The 17025-nt window shown below is 44.8% G+C and overlaps 1 protein-coding gene across 2 annotated transcripts; it reads right to left on the bottom strand.

Moving 5' to 3' along the window:
- Window positions 1–684: 684 nt before the first annotated feature.
- Window positions 685–14324, bottom strand: DYRK2 (dual specificity tyrosine phosphorylation regulated kinase 2). 2 transcript variants are annotated; one of them, XM_002823495.5, is made up of 3 exons: window positions 14191–14324; window positions 13427–13575; window positions 685–6254 (listed from the first exon to the last, which is right to left on the bottom strand). In XM_002823495.5, exons 1-3 carry the CDS (start codon window positions 14237–14239, stop codon window positions 4647–4649), a joined length of 1806 nt encoding a protein of 601 aa, XP_002823541.1. In that variant the 5' UTR covers window positions 14240–14324; the 3' UTR covers window positions 685–4646. The 2 variants fall into 2 exon arrangements, with proteins under 2 accessions (XP_002823541.1, XP_024112850.1); XM_024257082.3 differs by lacking the exon at window positions 13427–13575 and having other exon boundaries at window positions 14191–14313.
- Window positions 14325–17025: the final 2701 nt, after the last annotated feature.

Raw genomic sequence — 17025 nt, 5'->3', positions numbered from 1 at the left:
TCCCTGCAATGTCTGACGAATTACTAGAGCATCTGTTTGCTGTCATCTGTAAGTAAACTCTTAGCTTGGTATTAACTGAACTTGACAAATCATGAGCTAATTGCAGTTCCTAGGCCTTATTTTCTGAGCCAACCGAGGCAGGAGACACTACAACACAAAAAAATGTGAACGATAGAGACCACCAAGTACAAAAACTGCAAACTCATAAGCATTAAAAAACATTGGGTGGAACTGGTTAGAGCACATTAGAATAATTTACCAGAACTTGTGCAGAGAAAAGAATGAAGACTGGTGGGGAATAATTGACAGGTTCTGCTCCCCCAGCTTAACTATCATCGTGAAGGTTAAAATAAAAGATACGAAGCTCTAGCATAATAAAGAACACAGCAGAGGCTATATATAAAAAAGTTAACATAAAAATCTGACAGGTAAGGGAATAGAATATCCTGGGAAAAGCAAGAGCTACTTACGAAAACCTTTGTTTTTCCACTTGGAATCTGCATACTTATATTGAACTAATAAAGTATTGCTATGAACAAACTAGTAGAATGAATTATTTTAACTTCTCAAGACCCTGATATAGAGCTATCCATTTTGCATTCTAAACCCTCTCCAGGCTAACTGATAAAGGATAATACCAGAAATAGATCAGGAGTTAAATTATAGTTAGAAAGGGGAGAGAAGTAAGGTAGGACATTAAAATTTTATTCTGAAATTATCTCTGGCCACAACAATAAAATTTAACAAATATTCACTAAACAGTCTTACTCCTGTCATCAGCTGTATAATACATACAGTATCATAGAACTGGCCACTAGGATTAAAATCCACTAGAACATATTTAATGTTAAGTGGCGACAGCAGCATCTCACAGAATTTTTTACATACATATATACACAGTCCACATTCAACCATTTCACATATTTTCAGTACACACAGTTGCAGCATATTACAGTCACGTGTCTAAGTTGTTGCTCGATAAAAACCCAAGCCACTGCCTAGACATTAACTGTAGCAGTTGAGCTGAGTATAATTACAATTAATTTTATGTATGTCCATAGCAGAGAGATGTACACGCCCCTAAGAAACAAAGAGTTCACAAATACTTTTTTAAATGCTATTACAGCATTATATTGGGCAATATTAAAACCTTTACCGAGACCAGATCAGTTTTTTTAAAAAGTCTTCTGCTTACCAGAAATATTTTTGATGAAAAAAATTACAAAAATGAATGCTCTCCTTAAAATAATTCACACTTTAGGATTCCAATATGGCCCAATGCTACTGATGCCTAAAGTGTTTTCTAACATTCTGATGGAGTCATTTAACACGACCCCAAACCACCCATTAAGTTTAAAAGTGGCTTAAGTGCCTTGCACCCAAATTGTAAAAATCCCTGGCCATCCTTACTAGAGCCAGGCACATATAAAAGGAATGCACTTTGGTTCATACCAAATGCCCTGGGATTAATCACACTATAAAATTAAATGGTTTGAGGTAAATTTTTACAAATACAGTTGATTTTTGTCTAGTGTTAGCATAACAAAAAAAAAATGTAAAAATCAGTCTGATGTTAAGATACAACAAAGACCATCTTTAACCCCTTAAACATAGGAAGTCCTTGTGTAACACTACCTGATGGTTATCTTTTTTCAGTGCCTGAAGATGAGTCATGCCTTATGGTTTCTATTAAGGCCTGTAACTAGATATTTAAGACAGATGTATCTTTGCAGAGATGGGTTCCATCCTTACTGACTAGTATTCGAAGAGTTAAAGAGGCCAAAAAATGCATGCCCTACAATATGGCATTCAGAACAAAAGGCACATTGTTAACACTAAGGGCACAATTTCTCCTCTACTGTTAATCTACAGTGTCTTGCACCACTCGGTTGTTCCACTGCTGTAGCAATATATTTAAGTGGTAATGAACACACTGGTGGTGCAAGAAACAGAGCCAAATGAGACTGCCAAAGACAAGACAACACTGTGTTATTCCTAAATCTGAAAACAGCTCAGACATCCCCAGACAATGGTAACCTGTGAGACCAAAAACTGTTTCCAAGCCAACTCCTAATAGCCTATCAGAGCCCTTCATTAATTTATGTTTTAAAATCACAAAGATGCAACATTTTTGTTTTTTTGACATGACAATCAAACTAGAATTTTATTAAAGCAGCTCTATCACTAAATGCTGAAATGTGGCAGCTCTTGTGAATAAAAAAATTTCACTGTATTTGGAGGAAAAAAAAAAGCCCCACAGTGCTGCACATTATTATAGTTTGGTATAAAAGTTTCCGGTTTCCATTTATAAATAAAGATAGTCCCAAATTCATTGCTGGCATCTTAAGAACCAGTTTTGTGCGGTGGGGGAAATATAAGCAATATTAGTCCATTTATAAATTTTCACATGTATCATCATTTTATAGGGAAATTAATAACGGCAGGCTCAGGTTTGTATATTTAAATGTAAATGTAAAGATAACTGGAAATGGAAGAGGAGCATTAGAAGAGAAAAACAGCATTATATGTTTTTTATTGATTTAATGACCTAAAGAAGCTAACCATCATTAAGAGGCTGGTGGTCTTACAAAGCCGCCAAACCAAGTCTTATACTTCTCATGCCTTTAAGCCAAAATCTAATACACAGATCTTTAAATTCTATAAGCCATTGATTGGGAGTATTGTCACATGAGCATTATTTAAAATGTAACTTACTAACATATTATTGCACTTCCACAGATTACACAGAAATGTGTATAATATGCTAAAGAATTTGACTAAGGGAAAAGAAGCTATAATTTCTAAACAGACAGAAGTACAAATTAATTTATCGGTGACACCTTAAATAGTAAAGCAAATATCTATCACTATTTTAATAAGCTAACCTTATTACTGGTTTTTTGGCAAATATCTGAAATAGTTCCTGAGCATTTTTTTCCCACCATCAACCAACGAAGCCTAAATTAAAGTGTTTTTTTCAAACCTTTTTTTTTTTTTTCTTAAGATAAACTGTAGGATTCTTACTAAAGAACTTAACCGGAAACTTTCTTGGCCTCACTGGGGACCATGCTTTTAAGTACTTGTAAATCAATTTACAGGTAATACAATAATCTCTGTGCATATATAAGCTTACTTATCCTCATCTGTACTACCCAAAACCTATTGTCCAAACAGGCAGAAATCTTTCTATATTAAATTGCACATACTAAAAAATTTTTTTCACGTGCCTTGAAATTGATATAGATCATTGCTCATACATTAGTGATAAAATACTGAAATTTTCACTGTGAAAATAACTATTATTCAGAGAAGAAAATATTCTTTTACCAAACTCTCAGTTACTTTGCCAGATAAAGTGTCATTCCCACAAAAACAATCAGTGCAATCCAAAAGAAAGTAAAATAAAATAGAGGAATGCTATCTCTGGGGTTCTTCTAATGATACGAAGAATAAGTCAAACCATTTAACTTGAGGTTGAACTTTTCCTCCTCTAAACGTGTTCTTAACATTGGCCTTACTGAACAGCCAAAGTGACTTCTGTTCGTCAAGAGGATTTTCAACCCTCTTTCTTTTTAAAGAAAGAGTTGATAGTTTCCCAGGCTGAGAGAACCTTACAGTGGCACCTGAAAAGTGTGAACTCACTCTAATCTGCTAAATCTTCTTTGGAACTATGGAAATCCCCACCTTAAGTAGCTAGGCTGCCGTTCTTTTTTTAATTGGAATATGAAACAATGGTCATAATCACAGCTGAAATGTCTCTTTTCTGTATTAACAGTCTGGGATACACAGTTGAAGGAAGACGACAAACTAAATGCAAGCAACAGATGTGTGGTATTAAAAGAGGAACAGAGAGGAGAAAAGTAGAGAAAAGGGAGGAACAGTTCATGGAATACAATTCTAAATTTAGGTGCAAAAGCAACTCTGTAATATGAGGCTTCTTTACAAAACAGCTCACCGATCATACTAGAAAATGTGGAGGAACACACACGTTTCCATTTCCATTTATCCACTAAAAGCTGCTTTGCCGGCTTTTAGAATGTCAGAATGCTAACTGGGCAGTTTAAACCTTGGGGATCTTATTTTGTATTTGTTTGAGCACTAGAGAAAAATCTCTAAGGTACAGTTTTTCTTAGAGTATCACTTTCATTCTGACCATTCTCCTCCCACTACCCCCAACACCCAGATTAATTTATGAAAAACGGAAGCAGGACATGCTACACCTGTGCATGGACCTGGAGCATGGAGGGAAAAGGAGGGCCTTAAGGGGCTGTCACCCTGGGGAGGATATAACATGAACCATAAAAACATAGTGAATGTCTTTGACACCAATCTGTAAATGCGTGGCAGTCATGAAGTAATCAGTGGCCTGCCACTGATGTTATTATTCTGCCACACTAAATACAGTAAGGCTCACTGTACTTTTAGAACACAAAAAGTTTCTGAAAGTATAAAAACTTAAAGCATTGTCCTCATGTATTTTATAAAAACAAAATGAACAACTTTCTTACATTAAAATTAAGTGCTGAAAAGATACAAATGAGTAGAGTTATTGAGCAAATAACAACAGGTCTGAGCTACTCCTTTTCAACCCAATAAGGCTCAGCAATGTCGTATCTTTCAGGTTACCAGCATCAGGGGACATAAGCTCAGCTAACGAGTTTTGGCAACACTGTCCTCTGCTGAATATTCCCATTGGCATCTGTCATCTGCGCCAAATTAGTCCTCAGTTTGGAAGCTGAGCTGGAAGGTGGAGGTAACTTGGATATAGATGTGATAGCACCGGTGCTCTCAGTTATCCTTTTCACTGACGTCTTCTCCCCAGTGGGAGGCTTTGGCAACCGCCTCCTCAGCCAGGGGTGCCGCAAAGCCTGGCCTGGGGTCATGCGCACTGCAGGATCCCACTCTAAACACTGTTTTAAGAAGTCAAGGAAAAGGGGATCGTCACACCCCTTCAGCGCGTTCCCCCACTCTCTGCTCTCCGGTGGGCCCCTCAGTTTCCCCCTCCGGGAACGGCCTCCGTTGAGGACCACAGAGCCATCTGAGAGAGTTGTGACAGTGCAGTAACGGGGATAACCCTTGGAGCTCACAAAATTTTTGGCTCGTTTGGATGCATCCAGCAGTTTCTGCGAGGGCATGCCCAACAGTTCAATCATACAGGCCAGCTGGTCCCCTTCATCTTCCCCAGGCAAGAGGGGGTAACCCGTCAGGAGCTCTGCTAAAATGCAGCCCAGGCTCCACATATCAATGGGCATGCCATACCTGGCCCCAAGGATCACTTCTGGAGCCCGGTAAAAACGCGACTGGATGTACGTGTAGACACGCTGATGCTCGTAACAACTGGAGCCAAAATCAATTACTTTAATACCGCTTCTACCCTGCTGCTTTAACAAAATGTTCTCGGGCTTAAGGTCACAGTGAATTATTCTGTTTTTGTGCAAAGCATCCAAGCACTGCAGAATCGAGTGGGCAAATTTGCGAACCAAAGGCAGGCTGAAGCCCTGGAATTTATTCTTCTTGATGAGCTCATAGAGGTTCATGCTCAGCAGCTCAAACGTCATGCAGATGTGGTTGCGGAAGGTGAAATTCTCCAGCATATGGATGACATTCATTGTGTTATCCTTGTCCTGCTTCCGCAGGTGTTCCAGGATTCGGATCTCCTCCGCTGCTTGCCGGTGGAAGCGTTTCTCATTCCGCACCATCTTTAGGGCAACGTGCTGGTGGACTTTGTGATCGTAGGCCTTGACCACCTGCCCAAAGCTCCCCTTCCCAATGACCTTGAGGACCTCATACCTGTAAGCCACATGATCGTGGGGCACCTGCACATATGATCCCTGGTCATCATCATAGCCACCATTGTTGGGCCCACCTGTCATGCCCTGGCGCTTCTTAGCATTTAGACCCAAGAAATATATTTCAGGGTAGCTGAAAATCTCATGGTGTTCGAAGGCTGTGAGTTTTTGCATGTATTGCTTCATTGCTTGTTCAGGTGTCATGGGAGTGGCTTTCAACTTCCCCATGCCTTCCATGGACTTTAGAGAGGTGGAGCTCCCCTGCCGTCTATGAATGCTGTCCAGCTGCCGCTCTGGCACCACTGGCAAGCCCGTTTTGCCCACTGTTGTAAGCCCATTTGGTTGTGTCGTGAGCACTGTCCGCTTGTTACTGTTATCCTCAAACAGCTGTTGAACCTGGATCTGTCCGTGAGCGTGGCTGCCGACATGCAGGTGATCATTCATTGTGTGCTTACTGCCGCCAATCTGGAATTCAGACAGGAAATATAAATAGAAAAGAAGTGGTGTCTGTTCAAATGGGGTATAAGTAACCCCCAACAACAACACCCCCCCGCCACCTCACCTTTACAAAATCCCATTTGGTTTGAGTAAAGGCCACAAAACATGTGATCCTGAGAAATGGACCTCATAAATGCCATGCCTAACAGACAAGATTGTTTGCTGTACATATTCAGGGTTCCCCATGGAGGCAGAGACCTTAACTTTATCATTCTGTATCTAACACTTAGTACAGGGCCTGGCACATCACAGGTGTTCCACTCAATCCACATTTGATATAAAAATGAAACAGGATACAGAAAAAAACATGCACACATAAGACTCTATGTCGGTTCCTCCACCCCCAGATCACAGCACCTTTCATATTTCATCTAGCAGTTTATTAACATGAAGACAGGGACCGTGTCTGTCTTGTTCACTACTCTTTCCCTAATACCTAGAGCTCTGTCCTGAAAACACTTCATCACCAGTATTTCCCCTTTCCTTGAAAATCTGATGAAACCTAAGTGCACACATGATCCAGTGACAAAAACAAAAACCCTGTGTTTTCAGACTTGAAAGATTCCCATGTAGATATGCACCATAGTATCTTATGAACCCCTAACCTATTTTTAAAAGTTTCCCGGCTTTACTAACTGTAATAACCATTTAAGGCATTCAGCCCAACAAACCAAGCAACGACCACACTGTTTGGCCTTCCTCTGGAGGAGTCAGTGGCTCAGCTCTCTGAAGATGTCCATTTCTATGAGCTGCTGGGATACTCAGGTTTCCAAATAGGAATCCAAAGAAGCAACCTCTGTTTCAGGTATGCATGCCATCCCTGAACATTCCTGTCTAAATTATATCAATGGTGTGAACCAAGGGACCCCAGCCCTCTGCTGAGAATCTTCTTGGGATTTCCTTTAAGCATTATGGCTGCTGAGAGTTAAGGGGTAGGAGAGGACTGGCAGCCAGGATCCTCTCCCAGTTAGGAATTCCTGCCTTGGACAACCCCAAGTCTTAAAGCAGCCTGGTAGGTGATTTTTGCATGAAATCTTACATCACCTTGTCATCACAATCCACCTCATTCAGTCAACCGGTATTAACAGAAGGCTGGCTGCCAAAGTGACAGAGTCCCTACCCTCCAGGAACTTACAATTAACTAGATGAAGTCCACTGCCATCAGTATTGTTTCTATTATCCCCTTTTAAATCCTACCTTTGGGGCTTTACATACTACTGAAAGAGCAGAAGGGCTCTGTATATGTAACACAGTAATTCAAAACATGATTTGGGAACACCTGGATTACAAAATGAAATTCCAACTCCTTCTTACTAGCAGACCAAGACGTTCACATTTTCTTTATTGGATACGTAATATGCACAATGACTATGTGGAGTGTGAGCTTCCTCTCTGCCCACTTCTAACTGAAACAAAACAGAAGACAATACTTGGGGCCTGTCTGACTGTGACTTCATAGGCTCAGGGGTATCATTTCTTAGACTTATAACTGAGCTTTTTTATCACACTCACAGATGATACTCCATGCTATGTGACCTTATATTCAATAAGAGGAGCTAGAAAGGTTATTTTACCCTTGTTCTATGCCAAAAGCAGGGCAGTCCATAAAAATGAATCAGGCAAGTCTTGGGCATATATAAAGGAGGTACAGGCTTGTCCAATGCTTTTCTTCCCCAGCCTCGCTCTCTGCACCCTCTCCTGTCCACTGTGGTCTTTCAAACACTAGAGAATAAAGGGGCCTGAATCAAAATATCTCTCTCCTATAGAACCATTATCTTCAGAGTGGAGTGGTGATATTTCAGAAGAAAAATCCACATTACCTGTACACATGCTATAAAAAGCATAAAGCTCTTCATTAGGACAAAATTAACCTTGGGGCTTTAGAGATATCTAAAAACACAGCAAAGTAAAACCAAGCCTCAGAAATCTACTTCAAGCAATTTTTGTGTTTCACATAATTTAATACATGATCACAAAATGTTTTAGTAACTAAAACTAACGAGACTGCCAAGAAACGACCATCTTCTATATCTCCAATTGCCTTCTCTTGGTCTCCTTTTGCAGCATCAACTACTACCTAACCTTAGGTAGATTCAAGAGTTCCCCAGGGTTCAAGTCTCGATTCTCTTGGCTTCTTACTCCCATAACCCCCTGCAACTGATCCGGAACACAGCCAGGGCTTCAGCAACTGCCCATGGCCTGATGTTTGCGCATTTGTTCCTTGAGCTCAGACCTGCCAAGGTGCTATCTCCTGAGCGGAAGACACACATATCCAACTATCGATCAGCTCCCTCTTCCATAAGCAACTCAAACTTAACTCATGATTTTTCTAACAAACCAGTTTCCCACTCCCATAATCCTCCATTTTTGATAAAAAGAAGACTTCCCCTCCATGTGTCACTCAGGCTATCCACCTGCGAATGAATCCTCAGCACTGTGTGCCTGGAAAACCTCAACACCTCCCTCACCTTCCCAAGTCATCAAGAAGATGCATCATTACTATCCCAGGCCCTTTCCATCAACACTGCCTCATCTCACTCTCCTGATGTCTTTCACTGGGACAACTGAGGCGGCATCATAACATGCCCCCTTGCTTCTAAGTCTAGAATTCTTCAAATCTCTTCTCCATAGTGCTTCTAGAGTCTCATTTAAAAGCCTCAACCTGAGACCACTCTTGCTTTTGCCCAAGGCCCATGGCTGTAACCTATTTCCATAGCTAATCCAAGAACTTACCAGTAAGAACACAAGGCTCTAAAATGTACAGGCTAAATGATCTGAGTCTTTCCATTCTCATCAACTACTGTCACTCTTCTCTCCAAGAGGAACAAAGCTAGATAGCCCAGGACCCAAAAAACACCACGAACTTTTACAATCCTCTGCTTTTAGTGAGGTCACGTTTCATAATGGTAGATTTTCAGTTAGACACACATTAAATGATCCAGCTCCACCATTTACTAAATGTGTGACCCAGGGCAACTTATTTCTTCTCTGTTAACCTCAGTGCCTTGTCTGCAAAAAGAAGGTAACAAAGTTACCTACCTCATTAGGGCTATTAGGGGGATTAAATAAGGTAATATGTGTAAAGTGCTCAGTAGTCAGTCAATGAGAGCATTATTATTGTCCTTTCCAGATGTTTCTTGGAATCTCCTTTCTCATACCTAGGTGATTCACCCTTTAACACTTATTTCTCTTTACTGCAATTGTTTTAACATCAGATGTACTCTTCTGGCTGTGAGCAATTCCAGGGCTGGGTCCCCTCTTATGTTTCTAAGTCCTCATTAACATAAACCCAGGCATATAGTAAGCCCTCAATAAATATCTTTGGGATGGAGGAACACATGCCAATAGATCCTCCTTGTTAACTCTTGCCTCTCTTGGAGTTGTTCCTGAGAACTACATTGTGTACCTTCATAAGGAAACATGAAGTCAAGGCCCAGGGAATTGAGAAACGTCCCTGGTGACCTAAGTCACAAGACGTTAGGCTTGCAGTGCATCCACACAGACTTGGAGGCCAAGGACCTCCAAGCATAAAGTACCTGTAGCAGACACATCAATCAAACCATGTATAAAACACTTGCAACAAACACATCAACCAAACACCTAAAAGCAACACATGCAATCTTAAAAGCTTTCCAGATGTTAGAGATTCATTTGAGAAGCTCTAGCAAAAGAAGACTTTGAATCTCAAACACTGCCGAACTCTAAAATCACAATCAAGCTCAAAAGCACAATTAACTGACTTATAAAAAATGGGGCAGAGAGCAGGGCAGGGGTGCTGAGGGACTAGAAATGCCAGAACATTTCCAGAATACATATGTCAAGACTACATCATAAACTTAAGGATACTAAAAACCTCTCCCTCCAGCTCAGCCTCTTGAGGTCTGAGATCATGGCTTATTCCGATATGCCAATGTATAGCACAGTGTATGTCACATTTAAAAATACATACTGAGGCCGGCCGCAGGGGCTCACTCCTGTAATCCCAGCACTTTGGGAGGCTGAGGCAGGTGGATCATTTGAGGTCAGGAGTTCATAACCAACCTGGCCAACATGGTGAAACCCCATCTCTACTAAAAATACAAAAATTAGCCGGGCATGGTGGCGGGTGCCTGTAATCCCAGCTACTTGGGTGGCTAAGGCAAGAGAATCGCTTGAACCCTGGAGGCGGAGGTTGCAGTGAGCCGAGATGGAGCCACTGCACTCCAGCCTGGGCAACAGAGTGAGACTCTGTCTCAAAAAAAACAAAACAAAACAAAACAAAAAATAAAAACATAATGAATACAATTGTTAAAATAGCTACAATTTATGGGTTCGAATCGAGAGACCTGCAAAGGCTTCTTTGATCATCAAGTACTTTGGTATTAAATATTACATAAAAACAACAGTCTAACCAGTTTGGTAGTTTTCATTTCTTCCAATAAGAAAATGGCAAACAGCAGATATTTCACTGTGATAATAGTCTTGGACGTTTAAAAACTTTTCTGAAGTCATCTTAGAAATGCTGTATAGTATTATGGTAATAGAATTGAGTCCAAAAAGACTGGAATTTTAGCTCCTCCTCAAACATTCTGACAGTCTGTGTGGCCCTGTCAGAAAGAAAAATGTCTACTTTTTCTTCTTCAAAATACTGCCATTTTTTAAATGTGTATTTTAATTTGATTTTATAAAGGTAAAACTGATAACTGGAGAGTGTTTTACATAGTAAAACAGTTACAAAAGTTATACATATTTTAATATTTTTGAATTTAAAAATATTTCTATTAATAACTGCCAATTAACATTAATAGAAAAATAATAGGAAGTAAGACAGTGATTGGGCGCACTTCTCTCTCTCACACAAACAGAAATAACTAAAGTGTAAAACAACTTATGCATGGAGATATAAAACAAAAGGGCAATGGTCTAGATAAATTCCAAAGTTTATAATCTTTATAATCATATATTTAACCTGCCTACTATATCACCTGTAAGAGAAAATGTGGGCAAGCTCCTATGACAAGATCATTTTTATCTCCTTAACGCCCTCCTGCCCCCCATTCATTCTAGAAGTTCTTCCTAGGTGTAATTACTCTGGAAATAATAACTAAAAATTTATAAAAATCTGACAGACATATGGGAATATGGATCTACAAAGGTTCTTGCATTTATAATGAGGCTAATACAATTTCCTAGAATTAGCAGTCTCCATCAGTATATTAAAACTAGATGCAGGAGGATGTAGGCTTTCACTCTGGCCTTGATATGAACTGGCTGGGGAATCTTGATGAAACCAGTTACCTTGTCTGAGTCTGTTTCCTCATCTATAAATTGAAAGAATAGAACCAGATAAACTCTGTGGTCCTTGTAACCTTTCCTGTACTACGAAATCTGCGATGTTATAGAAATAAAATCAAAACTAAACCACCATCGAAACCCAAATTCACACCTTCAAAGTCAAGCATCTAATAATTAACAGCATACCGAAGTTTACACACACATTAAAAACAAGTAAATCTGGCATATGCCACAGCAAAATACAGGCCTCCATTATGAGGAGTACTGAGAAGTACATTCACACCCTTCCTTTTCTGGTGCACCACAGGCTCTCCCTCCAGTGGAGACTTGTCGTTTTATCTACTTTCATTACATGTATTTCAATTGCAAAGAGGCTCTGATCAAGCAAAGCCCATCCTTACAAAATTGGAATCCACATGCAAACCAAATAGTTCTTTTTCCAGCTCACACCATGTCATGTGATTACATCAACACATAGAAAAAAACTGGGTATTACATTTTCCAAATTGTCAGATGATCCCAAACAAAAAAATCCAAACCCCTAAAATCAATGGCAGTCCCTTAAATATCACTGTGACAAGAACACTTAACAGTAATATAAAGAATCATCCATCCTACTATACCATCCACAGTCCAACACAGGTTAGTTAACTTCTGTGCAATGAATTCCCAGCCCCTGGGACCAGATGTGTCAGGATAGAGAGACAGACAGAGGGAGGGGGAAGATAATAACAGCAACAAAACATTTTCCTACGAAACTTGCACACATCTCTCCAAGTCTAACAGGTGCAGCTACAGTCTAGACATCACCTCACAGTTCTCTGACAAACAAGTTTCCCCATAACATATGTCCCCAAAGCTACTCCCCTGTAGGCCAGAGATGGCCTTTTCTTCAAGAACTCAACTTTCACTTGGCAAATAAAACCAATCCCTGGCAAGCATCCCTCACACAGAACCATCTTATGCTGTTCCTGTGGAAAATCCAATTGGGAAAAAAAAGACCTCCAAACCATCACCTCCTCCAAGTGCAGACCTCCTCCAGGCTGGCCATCACCATCCAAGGGTGATCCCTGGGAGCTGAGAAAAGGTACATGCTGAAGTCGAATCCAGCTTGCCAGTCTCCGCAGCCACCAGCAACCAGTCCCACGCTGGCCTCTCCCCTCCCAGAGACCACAGCACCTGTTAGGTGCTTTTTCTTTCCCACCTCCAAAGCAACGCTTGCCCTTCCCTTTTGAATAATGTCCAACTGCAGAATCCTACAGGGGTGGCTTGTTTTGACTGCTGCGGCGGCTCTTATTTTTGTTAATGTTAATTACAATTTCTGCTGTGCTCAAACCTGTAGCACTCATAAAACATGCTTACACTCGCGGGGGACAATTGGCGATGCTCCCTGCTGGCTGGAGCCAGGCCTGGGAGGCTCTTTGGGGGATCGATTTTCCGGGCAGGCCGGTCTGGCTGTCCCCTAACACGTATCTGTTTCTATAAATACCCACTACCCACGGGGAGGTGGGGGAAGGACAGAGATGTTTACCGGGTCAGGGAAGGGAACTCTGGGATGCAAGGACGAAAAATGAGGAAAGAAGGAAAGCAGCAACGAGGAAGTTCCTAGGAAGAGGAGCTCATGGGTGGGCGAGCTCCGGAGGGGAAGTAAGGGGCCCACGCCACGAATCTTCCTTTGTGGCTGCAGCTTTGGGCTCGCCCAACTTAACCAGGGCGGCGTCGAGAAGAGGCCACTGGCCCGAGTCGTGGGGCTGCTTGTATCTCGACCCCTCTTCTCCCGGCGTCAGACCCCTCCAAGTCCGGGTGCTTCGGCCTGGGGCCCCTCCCGCCCCCACCGCCCGGGCCGCCCGCGGGCTGGGTCTCACCGTGTGGGCTGCGGCGGCAGCGTTGCTGGCCCGGAGAGGCGGCAGGGCGATGGGGGAGGGCGGGCCGGTCCCTACTCCGCTCCGGGTGGCCCCCGCACCGAGCCCCGGGGAAGCCTGAAGCTGACGAACGGCGCTGTCCCCACCTCGGCCTGGAAGCCACGTGCGGGAGGAGACAAAAGAGGGTCAGGGGGGAGAAAGTCACCCAGACCCCCCCCCCAACCCCACTGGGCAGCGACAACCCTCTTCCAGAGAAAGACGGAGGAAGAGACCAGGGCAGTAAAAACGGGCGTTCGGGTCACGGCTCCCCAGCGCACACCCACGGGCGGGGCGTGGGCAGCTGCAAAGTTAAGTCTGGCCCTGGCGCGCGAGTTCGCGACCCGGTGGGGAAGCCGGGCCGCGCCGCGGCTTGGCGGCCCACGTTGCAGACGGCCAGCAGCCGGGAGGTGGGTTTGGACAGCTGAGCAGGGAGCCACGGCCACGCCAAGCCCCGGGCAGCGCAGGGCGGGGCGGCAGGCCTGGACGGTCCCCGCCCGGGCCCCCGGCAGGCAGAAGCCTCTTCGGGCGGAGGGCTCCCCTCGGAGGGGCCTTCGGGGCCGCGCACAACCCTGCATGGAGCCCAGGGCGCGTCGTCCGCCCGAGGGATCCCCGGCGCCGCGCCGCCGACTTTGTTCGAGGTCCCGCAGGCAGCGGCCGCCCGCGCCACAGGGGCTGCCCAGGGCCCGCGGGGGTCGGGGGGGGCCGGCGCGGCGGCACGGCCTCCTTACCGGTCGGGTAGGCGGCGGGAGCGGCGGCCGAAGGTTTCCTGGTTAACATGGCCGCTGGAGAGGAAAATGCATTTCAGGGCTGCCGTCGCCGCCGCCGGTCCTGCTGCTACTTCTGGCGGCCACCGCCGCCGCCGCCTCCCGGCCGCCCCTCGCGCGGGTCCCCGGCGCCTCGTCGCCGCCTCGCGTCTGCTACAGCCAGACACACACAGTCCACTGCATCCCCTCGGCCCGGGCCCGCCGCCGCGAGCCCCCCGCTCTCCTCCTCGCCGCCGTCCTCCTCTTCCTCGGGCGGCTGCAGCACCCTCCGGCCCGTGCACATGCCTCGCCCTCCCCTGCGCGCCGCGGGCCTCCCAGTCTCCCTCACATAGGGGCGCGGGGAGCTGGAAGCGGCGCGAGGACCGAGGACCGCCTAGCTCGGGAGCCTCTCCCGGGCCCGCGCGCGCGCCCCCGCGCACTCACTCACAGGCGCCGGCGCGCGGCCCCGCCCCCGCCGCCCTCTACCGCCCTCCGCCGCCGCCGCAGGCCCCGCCCCCGGCGCCCCCGGCTCCCCCGGCCCCGGCCACGCATACCCCACCCCCACCCGACCTCCCGCCCGGCTCCTCTCCGCCCGCCGCATTGCACGCAGCCGCCCCTCCGCTCCCGGGAAAACTCCGCGGCCTCCGCTCGCCCTCCTCCGCCCCCTCCGGCCATCTGCACTGCTCCCCTCGGCTCCACTCAGGCGACCTTTTCCCCTCCCCGGCCCCCGCGGCGCCCCTCCTCTGCCCTACAGCTCAACCTACCGCTGCTGCCCTCCGGCCGAAAGCGCCGCAGAGACCCCTGCCCTGCCATGCGCACCCCTAAACAAATGCATTTTCAGCTCTTCGAACTGAATGGCTGCTCACAGACAGTACTGCCTCCCCGTCCCCCCATTCTCGGTCCCAGCGACTTAGCCACTCCCCTTTCCCCAATTCATCATGTAGATAACTTAGTTGTGCGAGGGTCACCTCGGAGAGTCAAGTCCCGGGAGGTGCGGCCGCTGAGCTCGTTGACCCTGAGCAGGGGCGAAAGAGGGGGCTGCCCTCCCAGCTCCACCACACACCCTCCCCGGTTTACTGACACCAAGTGACCGCTCGCAGTCGCTAGGACTAGAGGAGGCAGAGGGGCGCGTGTGGACGGCAGCTGGGGAAGCAGTTGGCTGTGGGTTGCTAGGCAAAAATAAACATCAGAGACACCTTCTATTTCCTTACAACTCCGAGCCTTTCCCCTGCGCGGCCACTGGGAGAGACACACCTTCCTTTCAGCTCTGCAGTGAGGGAGCGACACCTCGAATTCCTCTCACCCCACCCCGACGCATCTCTTTCCCCCTTCCCTTCCAAGACACGTGCAGAATTTCCCTGCCTTTTTTATTCGCCATCTACAACCTCTCTTTTCCTTGAAGACCAACAAAAAAATTGCTTTCCCGTCTCACATCCGCGCCTCGTCGTGCGTGGCACACGGTGCGCCTGTGTTCAAAGGTCACAGGTTTTGCCATTTCAACTGTGAGAGGAGGTGGGGTGGGAAAGCCCGACAAATCCCGGATGACGGGGCAGAGTTATGCCATGCACTTCCTTCTCGAGAGGTACCTAGTTTCTGAAGTTCTCTTGGGGCCAGGGGTCCATTATGCTCTGCCCCGCCCGAGTATCTCTGGCTCCTGGCTGGACCTACTTGTGCAGGCCCGAACTAGTGCAGACTCCAGTCGGAAGGGAGCCACCTCCTGCAGAGTTTCATCCACTCTACTGTTTGCAAATTGTCATAGCAACCTCCTACAGAGCGCACCCGCAGCTTTATACAAACGCCAAAAACTGTGTTTCAAGGTACAGTGTGACCCTCTCAGAGTCTCTGGGACTCCTAAAGAGGCCTCCAAGTTAGGGACACTGGGAGAGGGAACCTGTGACAAAAAGAATTTTGCCTAGTATTACGTCCCTCCAAAACAAAACAAAACAAAAAAAATCCTTTCGGGGCCTTCTCCTAATGAAGTAGAACCACAGTAAAATAATCCAATAATATGCCTTTAAAGGAATCATGACCTGAACTGACCCTAGCAAGAAATATCCCCCTATGCTTGTCACTAGCGACCATCACATTTAAATCCACATGCGGAAGCATATTTAGTGTTTAGAATCGACTAAAAGAAAAGGGCTACTAAGTAGCAGAGATGACACTAGAACCGGTTTTCTGACTCCCAGTCTGATTTCACTATGATTTCCATCACACTACTTTCCTTACACTTTCAAGAAAGCTCACACCTCTTTTTTCTCCTCTCAAAACAATTATTTTCATGCCATTTTCCTTTTTAAAATGAGTACTCCATATAACCGATGTTCAAATAAAAAAAGCGAAGCAAAACAATCAATTTTAATATAATCCGACACCCCTTTTTGCTTAAGTTATTCGTACAATACTTCAGTAGAAGCTAAATATGCCACTGTTTTCTCATGAATAAAATAAATGCTAGTTACTGGAAGCCATAGTTTATGATTTCCAAATTAGTAATATTAATTTACTCATTTAACATAAGGAAAAGGAGCACTGACTCTTTTTTTTTTTTTTTTTTTTGACAAAGGATCACGATCATTAACTTTAAGAAAGAAAAAGACATTAGGGAACTTTTTGTAGTATATTGTTTTATATCATGACAAATATAATTTCAATTTTATATATTTTTTGTGGCTTAACATAAGGAAATATTGTGGTTGACCTACCCCATAGCTATTTTGATTATAAATGGTACATCTTTGAAAATTATATTAATTTTTACTGACCTCTAAATGACTATTAACCATTGCTTAGATTTTCCTCATTCTATGAAATATTGAC

This window comes from Pongo abelii, chromosome 10, assembly GCF_028885655.2.
Source record: "Pongo abelii isolate AG06213 chromosome 10, NHGRI_mPonAbe1-v2.0_pri, whole genome shotgun sequence".
NCBI classification, from domain to species: domain Eukaryota; kingdom Metazoa; phylum Chordata; class Mammalia; order Primates; family Hominidae; genus Pongo; species Pongo abelii.
This window is presented reverse-complemented; position numbering and strand designations above follow the sequence as displayed.